Source organism: Notamacropus eugenii, chromosome 4 (assembly GCF_028372415.1).
Source record: "Notamacropus eugenii isolate mMacEug1 chromosome 4, mMacEug1.pri_v2, whole genome shotgun sequence".
Classification (NCBI taxonomy): Eukaryota; Metazoa; Chordata; class Mammalia; order Diprotodontia; family Macropodidae; genus Notamacropus; species Notamacropus eugenii.
The window spans coordinates 51,723,344-51,733,454 of NC_092875.1; the positions used below are offsets into that span (position 1 = coordinate 51,723,344).

A 10,111-nucleotide genomic window follows, 5' to 3' on the forward strand; every position below is an offset into this window, starting at 1 on the left:
CCTCAAATGACTGGCTCTGTCCCCAGAGAACCCAACTACGTTGCCCAGTTTAGAAGACTCCCCTGATTTGCTTGAAAGCCCAGACATTTGAATCCTGGTACCCTCCGCCTCAGTTTCCCTTTCCCTCCAGTCTCTGGCCCGAGTAGGGCTGGGGTGAGGGGCGGGACCAGGTGGGCGGAGCAGCTCCGGCTCCTCAGCTCCAGCGGCCACGCCCGACTTGACTCACCCGCCCGGCCCCGGTGCTGCTCGGGACGTCCGGAGGAGACCGGAGCGCATTCCCCGAGAGCTGGGACTGAGTCACTGCTGCACCGGCGGGTGAGTCAAACGAGGGGTCTGTTCCTAGAGCAGATTCAGTTCTGAGAATGGGGATCTATCCCGGCAGGGGAATCCCCTCGGAGGACGGGGATCTGTCCGGAAGGCTAGGGATCTGGACCAGGAGAATGAGGCTCTGTCCCGAGAGCTTGGCGGGAGGGAGTTGTCCCTGTACGGGGAGGAGGACCTGCTGGGAGAACGGAGGTCTGTCCCGAAGGCTGGGGAGCTGCACCTGGAAATCGAGGACTAGTGTGGAGAGCGAGGGGAGAGTGGGAATTATCCCCCCGACAGGGAGATCTGCTGGGACAGTTGAGCTGCGTACGCCACCACACACAGTCTGCCGGGAAAAGAGCGAGATCTACCCCCGGGCAATTGTCGGTGCCATTGAGGCTGAGCCCCTGAACTGGGGGTGGGGGGGAGAAAAGAGCTGAGAGAAGACTTATTCGGGATTCCCTCCTAGTCCCGACCTCTTTTACCCTAAACCCCAGTCCTCATAGATCCTGTTATGGGGCCCAGTCCAGATCTCTTCTACTCTGAGCCCCTGTCACCATAGACGGTCCCCTGACTTATGAAGCGATTGTTTCCCTATCCAGACCCCAGACCCCAGGCCCTGAGATTCCAGTTTCAAAATCCCAATTCCTATTCCTCGATTTTTGACTCCTATCTCTCCAGTCAGCTTTGAGATCCTCAGTCCTCAGCATATTGACACTCCACTATCCTGTCCTTTGGACTAGCCTGTGATTTGGCCAATTAACAAATATTTGGGTGTCTGCCTTCTAGGGATTTCCAATCTCCTAGAAGAGTTAAGACAAGGTTGAAGATAGCTAATCCATAATGAATCCAGTATCATAGGGCAGAGGCCAAGATCTCTAGCCAAAGAATAGGTAGGGGCTGTCTGCTCAGATAGAGCTGGAATGGTCTGGGAAGGCTTCCCACAGGTGAGTCTTGGGTCAAGCACTGAAAGCCCAAGATGGAGAGGATTTATAGAACAAAAGGGGGAAGGACATCTAGAAAAAGGGGTGACAGAGCAAAGGTTAGGGCAGACGAATGAGGAGGGGATGGTGCTTGGAGCAGAAGGAGACATGACCTTGCAGGGGTAGGTTGGGGCCAGTTAGAAGAACATCTCAAGTACCCACTGCAGTGCCTTTTTTTCCCCTCTAGGGTGGGAAAGCCATGGAAAGTCAGGGCAGGGACATGGTCAGACCTGGACTTTAGGAAGATACTTGGTAATTTATGCCAGAAATATCATCTAGAGGTGAGGCAAGAGATGGAAGGGAGGCTGGTCAGGAGGCCATTGTCAGGTAAATGAAGTGCATGCGTCCCCTGGCTTCTCTTTTCTGTGACCTTCCTGTCCCCATCTACTCTGCCTCAGGCATCCAGGGCTCAAATCTTCCCTTACAGATCTGATCTTAGGAAAAGAACAGATGAATCTCTTTGACAAAGGAGTCAGTGACTGAAATGACTGGCTAGGGGACCCTCCCACATATTGGCATTTTGTCAGGGTTAAATGCCTTCAAAGGAATGAAGTCCTGATGATGGGATATCAGGCCTTCCTCAGGGGTCCAGAGCCTGCTTTGAAGTGTCTGAAATCACCGTAGGTCATAGGGTAGATGCTGCCCATCACTTGAGAATTCATTGCTTAGAGGTCTATTATCCTTGGGCCCTTCCACCAGAATCGTTTTCAGACAATGTCCTTGCGCGTGGAGACAGTCATGTGTCTATGGGGGCTTAATGATAGGTTTGGGACCACAAAGTTAGAATTAAAGACAGACAGAGATAATGACAATTCCATGTGTCTGCCAATCTATATGCCACTCTACATTTGGGGCTCTGTCTGGGACTGTGTGTGTTTTTGTGTCCATCTGTCTGGAATGGATTTCTTGTCTGATGTTGTTCATCTCTGCCTCTGTTTATCTGTACCTCTCTGTGTTTGTGACTAGGATTGTGTCTGTCAGTATTTAAGAGAGACTGGTGGGTTGGTGACTATTTCCCTGGGTTTGCTCAATATTTCTATGTGAGCCTGTAACTGAGTAACCAACGATGAGTAAGACTGGGTCTACTGTGATTGTGTATCTATCTGATTGGGTGTTTGAGATGCACGATGGGGACTGGGATTCTTCCTCAGTATTTGTCTTTCTTGAGTACATTTCTAAGATTTTCTCTGACATGGTAGGAACTGATGCAGAAACAAGGGCTTTGTGACCTAAGCTTATCGATAAGTGGTGCATTGGATTTAGTTAGGTGTTTTTTTTTGAGGGGGGTTGTTATTTTTGTCCATCTTTCATTCTCAAAGAGGACAAATGATATGACTTTTGGGGGGGTGGAGGATGGGAGAAGATTTGATGTTGGCTGTGGAAAGTGAGACTTACAGTGATAGACATAATTAGGTGTTTAACAAATGACTTCCATGCTGATCTGCTGTGAAAACCAGAACAATTCAAAATATATTAAGCTCCTACTAAGCACCTCTCTTAGGGACTGGAGGATGTGGAGAAATAATATTGCTTGCTCTTAAGGAGGTGATATTCTATGTTAGGGGACACGATGTGAACAAAAATATTTATAGGACAAGGAAAACGGAGGAGCAAGGTAGAATCAAGGAAGACCTTGGGGAGGAGGGGATGGAACATCAATTGAGTCTTGAAGGGACCGTGAGGTTGAGCAGGGAGGGCCTTCCAGGCATGTGTCATGTGAAGAGTGCCCAGAGACAAAATTTGGATCAGGGAGGATGATCCCTAGAGCTACATCCAGGAAAATCGACAGTCTTTCTGTTTGACAAGAACTGATCATTGGTGAAGGGGAGTCCTATGAAAAAAGATTGGAAAGGAATGTGGGAGCCAGATTGCAGTGGGCTTTAAGCAGTTTGTCACTAGAGATAGGCAGCAGAGGATTATAAAGTTTAGAACAAGGAGAGTGGCAGTGTGGGGCTAGAGGACCAAGGAGTCATGACCCTCTGACCCCAGGTCTTCTATCAGCACTGCCAAGAATATGTCTGTGCAAATGCACTTACACTTTTCTGTTAACACAAATATGCCTACATTTGTGTGTATGCTCTGCAGGCCTATGGTCATGTGGATGTTTCTGTTTTGGTATGTTTTCATGTACCACAAGCAAGCCTGGGTATGGGCGTGTCTGAGTGGGTATGTATCAGTATATGCCAATATCACTGACTGTGAATATATCACTATTTCTGTGTATGTATGTCTGTAACTTGGTTATCGTACATGGAACTGGGCCTCTGACAATAACTTTGGGTGTGTCAGTATGTGTGTGTGTCACTGTATGAGTCAGGATGTCCTGATATATGTGTGTACATGAATGGAGGGTACATGTGAATAAAGACAGGAATGAGCCTGCCTCCATTAGAGTACACACAATCATGCACATATTAAGTAGACGTGTGTGTGTGTGTGTTTGATAGGGCAGACTGATTTGTGAAGACGTAGACATAAGGGTATGATCACTGGCCAAACATCCTTAGACATTGTTTTTGTGCAGGAGCATGCCAGGGCTCAGAGACTGCAAACATCAGTGATACTGACTGGGACTTGGGGATGATCAGCAGGGTTTCATCAGTTCCTTCAAAAGGGAGTTGGTGAGAGTTTAAAGTGGAAACCTAATCTGGAACCCAGGGGTCTTCTATCTCCAACTCCCCAAATGAATTCTGGGCCCAGGGCTAGGCAGACAGAAAGAGATGGGACAGGACAGTAAGGTATTTTGAGAGTCACAGAAGGGGCCTTAGAGAACATCTTGTCTGATACTCTCATTTACAGACAGGGAAACTGAGGCCCAGAGAGGGAAGTAATTTGCACTAATCACTCAGTTAATAAATAGAGCTTGTGGGTGGCTCTCCAGACTTTGATTTAGGTTGCCATATTGTGGGGAATGAGTAGAGTGATGTTGGTGGAGGCAGGGTTAATGATAAGAGTTAGGATCATGTGAGGAAGAGATGGGATTGCCAGGGCTGGGAGGCAACTTCTGTAACAGGAGGGAAATGAAGGCTAGAGGGGATGGACCGTGGAGTCTCCTCTCTGCTACCCCTAAAGGGAAGAGCACCTGAGACCAGAGAACCCTCCTCCATGGCTAACTCCTCTTAAGTCAGGAAACTTCTAGCTATGTGACTCCCTCCTCCCTGACCCAGCTTTTCTGTATGTCACACCCCCAAGGCCTGAATCCAGGATCTCTCCCCAAGGATATGTCCAAGTAGCCTTGCTTCCCATCCTTCCTAAGGTTTATAGAACTTGGAGGTTGGAGGGCAAGAGAGGGGGAGATTGAGGGAGAGAGTGGGGCAAGGAGCCAGCCCAAATACCATGGTAGGTGGTGTCTGGCCCTGATCCAGTCCTACACCCCACGCCTGACTTCCTGTGTCTCCCCAGGGCCCAGGATAATAGTCAGAGTCTTAGAATATCACAGCTGAAAGGGACCTTAGAAAGAAAGGGTCCACTCCCACCCCCTTATTTAACAAAGTAGGGAAAAAAGCTTGGTCTTCAAGGACCCCCAGGGACAGAGAGACAAGGAAGGCCTGAGGGGCTGCCTCCTCATCCTGACTCTACTCCTCAGTGTAGCTGCTCCCCCTTCTCAGCTAAGATCCAGGCTTCCCATTCCTTTGTGCCCTAGTCATTCCCTTTTCTAAACCAGGTATCCTTGTCTTCTTCCACCTCTCCCAGTGTTCAGGCTTCTGATCAAAGCTGAGCCTGGGCCCCTGGCCCTCTAGGAGCCCAGCTACCCCCACTACTAAGGCCCGGCTGACCCGCCCCTTTCAACTTTTTGACTCCCTGCCCCTGGGGCCCTGGTAACCAGAGCCAGGCTCTAGCCGGCTTTTCCGGTTGGAGGTGGCACTGGGTTGGAGGTGGCACGGGGAGTGCCCCCATGGGGTGGGGGTGGAGGTATACAGCTTCAGTCCCACCCCTGGAAAGCCCAGTGTGGGAATTTAGGGTCTGGAAGGCAGGAGTTTCCCAAGTGACTTCAGTCCTCAAGGCAGTTTATGGCATTACTTGGGGAGAGTTAGGAATCTGGAGTTGCCTGGGAGTCAGATCAGGGGACTGGGTGGAGAATCAGCTGCTTGGGTCCCAGGGAGGGAGTGGTTTTTGGTTAAAGCCTACTCTACTCCCTGAATTCTGGAAGGACAGGAAGAGATAGGGGGTGGGGAAGGAAAACTAACAGAGAGAGGAGGTGTTCTGCTAAACTCAGGCTGTTGTCAGAGAATATGAGATAGGAATTGAAGATTAACACTGATGAGGAGGAAGGATCTGAGAAGCATCACGCTGTGGAAGGGAGATCTTGAGGGCAAAAGGCTAAGACAGTAGATGGCCTGGGGGCTCGAGGAATGCCTTGATCCATTCCCTCCTTCTGGGCCCCTTGATTCACTCTCTGGCCGCACTATTTCCAGGCAGCAATGTAGAGTAATTAAAGCACTGGTCAGGAACACTTAGTTTTAGCCCTGACTTTGCCACAAAAACTCAGCGTGGGATCTTGGGCAAGTCCTTTCCTTTATCTGGGCTTCTGTTTTCTCCTCTGTAAAATGGCCTTTAGGGTCCTTTCCAATCCTGACATTCTGTAATTCCTCCACAGGCAGAATGATCCCAGTGGCTGAATTCAAGCAATTCGCAGAGCAGCAGCCAGCATTCAAAGTGCTAAAGCCGTGGTGGGATGTGCTAGCTGAATATATCACGGTTGCCATGCTCATGATTGGAGTCTTTGGCTGTACCCTGCAGGTAAGGGTCCAGAGACCTTTGGACAGACCATGAGAAGAGACTGGGAAAATCCCAAAGTTGGGCTGGGGGTGGACCTTGGTGGAAGGGAGAGAAGATTACTGCTGGGGAGAAAAGGAATGGAAATGCAGCTGCCAATGCCAAGCAGTGGAGGGTTGAACTGAAGAGGTGAGAAAGATGATCTCTTCATTCTCATCTGAATATATGATGCTCAGAGAGGCCCAGACCCAAACCTGGGCCAGTACTGAGACTTGGCAGACCCATGTATAATCAGCACTCCAGTAATACTTTAAATTATGGAGCACTTTAATTGTGTATTTTGTAAAATCCTTGAAGTGAGAGCCAAGATGGGGAGGAAGTATATTTGCAGAATGAGAAACTGAGGTTCAGAGTAGTTCTGGCCACCAAGGCAAGATTAGATGCTGGCTCTTCCCATCAGCCTCTCTAGGCATTTTCATCCTTTCTTTTCCTATCTCCCCTGTCCCCAGGTGACTCAGGACAAGATCATATGTCTGCCTAGCCATGTACCTCGGGAGAATCTGTCAGAAACCCCATGTGGGGAGCTGCCCCGGGGAATCTCTGGGGATACGGAAGACCTTCGGGAGCTCAGTGGCCTCAAGAACAACCTGGACTTACAACAGTATAGCTTCATCAACCAGCTCTGCTATGAGACAGCACTCCACTGGTATGCCAAGTACTTCCCCTACCTGGTTGTCATCCACACTCTCATCTTCATGGTCTGCACAAGTTTCTGGTTCAAATTTCCTGGAACCAGTTCCAAGATTGAGCACTTCATCTCTATCCTGGGCAAATGTTTTGACTCACCATGGACAACTCGGGCGCTGTCAGAAGTTTCAGGTGAGAATCACAAAGGTACATCAGGACGGATAACAGCCACAGCCATAGTTGGGTCAGGAAAGACAGGTGAGTCAGAAAAGGTGCTGACAGAGCCTGAGAAGGTGGTGATGGAACCACCAGCTGTCACCCTGTTGGACAAAAAAGAGGGGGAGCAGGCCAAGGCCCTGTTTGAGAAGGTTAAGAAGTTCCGCATGCATGTGGAAGAGGGCGACATCTTATATACCATGTACATCCGTCAGACAGTGCTCAAGGTATGCAAGTTTCTTGCTATTCTGATCTATAATGTCATCTACGTGGAGAAGATTAACTTCTTAGTAGCCTGCCAGGTGGAGACAGCAGAAGTCACAGGTTATGCCAACTTCTGTTGTAACCACACAAAGGCTCACCTCTTTGCCAAGCTGGCCTTCTGCTACATCTCCTTTGTGTGTGTCTATGGTCTCACTTGCCTCTATACACTCTACTGGCTCTTCCATCGGCCCCTCAAGGAGTATTCTTTCTGTTCGGTGAGAGAGGAGACAGGAATGGGTGACATTCCAGATGTCAAGAATGACTTTGCCTTCATGCTCCACCTCATTGACCAATATGACTCACTTTATTCGAAACGCTTTGCTGTCTTCCTCTCCGAGGTCAGTGAAAGTCGGCTCAAGCAACTCAACCTCAACCATGAATGGACACCAGAAAAACTGCGCCAGAAGCTCCAGCGCAATGGGCAAGGACGGCTAGAGCTGGCACTCTGCATGCTTCCTGGTCTACCTGATACAGTATTTGAGCTGAGTGAGATAGAGGTCCTCAAGCTGGAGGCCATCTGTGACATCACCTTTCCTCCAACCCTCTCCCAGCTGGTCCACCTGGAAGAGCTCAGTCTGCTCCATTCCCCTGCCAAACTACCCTTCTCCTCCTTTGTTTTCTTGAGGGACCGACTCAAGGTGGTACGAGTGAAGTGTGAGGAGTTGCGTGAAGTGCCCCTGTGGGTGTTTGGGCTCCGGAGTCTAGAAGAGCTCCATCTTGAGGGTCTTTTCCCTGCGGAACTTAGCCGGGCAGCAAACCTGGAGAGCCTCAAAGAGCTGAAGCTGCTCAAGAGCCTCTCCCTGAGAAGCAATGCAGGCAAAGTGCCCCCCAGTGTGACTGATGTGGCCGGTCACCTACAGCGGCTCAGCCTCCACAATGATGGGGTCAGGCTGCTGACCCTTAATGGGCTAAAGAAGCTAACAGCGCTGAGGGAATTGGAGCTGGTGGGCTGTGGGCTGGAGAGGATACCCCATGCTGTCTTTAGCTTGACTGCGCTACAGGAGCTAGATCTGAAGGACAACCACCTCCGCTCCATCGAGGAGATCCTGAGCTTTCAGCACTGTCGAAAGCTGGTCACACTCAAGTTGTGGCACAATCAGATTGCCTATGTCCCGGAACACATTCGCAAACTTAAGGGTTTAGAACAGCTGTACCTTAGTCACAACAAGCTGGAGACCCTGCCACCCCAGCTTTGTTTCTGTACCAATCTCCGCCTGCTTGACATTTCTCACAATGGCCTACGCTCCTTGCCCCAAGAGGTGAGCATTCTCCAAAATTTGCAGCATCTTGCAGTTTCCTACAATGCCCTGGAGGCACTCCCAGATGAACTTTTCTTCTGCCAAAAGCTGAGGACGCTATTGCTGGGTTACAATCATCTAAGCCAGCTCTCACCTAGAGTGGCTGCACTGCAGGCCCTCAGTCGGTTGGAGCTCAAGGGTAACCGGCTAGAGGCTTTGCCTGAAGAACTTGGCAATTGTGGGGGGCTCAAAAAATCAGGGCTGCTGGTGGAAGAGGCCTTGTATGAGGGACTGCCTGCTGAAGTTCGGGAGAAGATGGAGGAGGAGTAAGAAAGGTCCCTGGGAACCCCATCAGTTTGGGACACCTCACTTGGAGAGGCTAAGACTAGGGCGGGGGACACACACCTTAGGGAGAAAAGACAGAAACCAGAAGAAGGTGGGGCTTGAGGGAAGCCCTTAGACAGGTTTGGGAAGTAATCCTAGGCCTGTGGAATAGGGGTGAGGCTCCTTATGGTGGGATTAGCTTAATCCTGGAATTCAGAGACAGCCACACCTGTCTCTCTTGGCTGGTTTTCACCCTTCCAGCCTGAGGTTGGAGTCAGCCCAGTTTACTTGGCTACCACTGGTAGCCTTCCTTTGTCCTTATTCACTGAACCATTTGTCTTCATTTAGTGCCTTAGACTGTGAGAAAAAAGGGGGGAAGAGGTTGTGGAAAGAGTGAAAAGCCACACTCCTGGGTGATTCAGAATACTCTACCAGTGCAGTATCTGGCATTCACTCCTAGGGGTTTAAGGACTGTTCCCCAAATCCTGAATCCCATCCCTTATTTATAAAACTATTTGTTATAAGCATTTTCGAACAAGGGTTTGGGGAACTGAGATTTTTTTTTAAGTTGAGAAGTTGGAAGCTCCCTGAAGATAGTACAATTATCACTTCTACATTGCGACTTTCCCAATTATGGTTTCAATATATCAAGGGTTGGCATAAGAAATTAAATGGGAATTTGGGGGGAGTTTTGCAGAAGCCACAGACAGCATGAGAAGGCCAGCAGATGACACAAAGCCTATGACCAAATATCCCAAATTTTAAAGTATGGTACTGTAAACACTCCATAACAGAAAAAAATTCAGACTTCACATTACTTGGATTTTCCAGTCATGCCCCTCACCCCATTTGATGTGGAAGGGATAACTGTAAGTGTACCTTTTGTAGACTTGGTACAGAGCCAAATACATGCTTAATAAATGTCAAACAAAGACAGTGATTGCTACACTAACTTCTTTCTGGTGCTTCCCTGCCCAATTCAGCCTCAATGTTTTCTCCCCTAATCCAGGTCTTTTCCTCCTAAGATCCGAAGATTCACTCATTCCCTACACTCCTAACAGGAAACCCTTAGGCTGACGTGTCATCTATTCCAACATGTAACAAAACACCCTTCGTAACATCCCTGACATAAGGTTATCCAGCTTTTTTTAAAGACCTCCAATGTCTGGAAATTCCCTGCCTCCTCAAGCAACCAAGTTCATTTTTTCATTTTTCTTTTTGGGCAACTTTGTCAGGAAATTGTTATACTGGGCTGAAATCTGCTTCCCTGTCACAGTAACTCCCACTAATTTGTCTAAGTTTTTCTTTTGGAACTCAAGCAGAATAAGTATAGACCTTCTACAGGACAATCCTTAGTTAATTTAAAGAGAGTGATTAGTT

The 10,111-nt window shown here is 48.9% G+C and overlaps 1 protein-coding gene across 3 annotated transcripts; it reads left to right on the forward strand.

Annotated features, from left to right (window-relative positions):
- Positions 1–229: 229 nt before the first annotated feature.
- LRRC8E (leucine rich repeat containing 8 VRAC subunit E) lies at positions 230–9,671 on the forward strand. Of its 3 annotated transcripts, none has more exons than XM_072600906.1 (3): positions 230–315; positions 5,884–6,026; positions 6,512–9,671. In XM_072600906.1, the coding sequence occupies exons 2-3, from the start codon at positions 5,889–5,891 to the stop codon at positions 8,735–8,737; spliced, it is 2,364 nt and encodes a 787-aa protein (XP_072457007.1). In that variant the 5' UTR covers positions 230–315; positions 5,884–5,888; the 3' UTR covers positions 8,738–9,671. The 3 variants fall into 3 exon arrangements, with proteins under 3 accessions (XP_072457007.1, XP_072457008.1, XP_072457009.1); XM_072600908.1 differs by lacking the exon at positions 230–315 and adding an exon at positions 4,965–5,792 and having other exon boundaries at positions 5,888–6,026; XM_072600907.1 differs by lacking the exon at positions 230–315 and having other exon boundaries at positions 4,946–6,026.
- Positions 9,672–10,111: the final 440 nt, after the last annotated feature.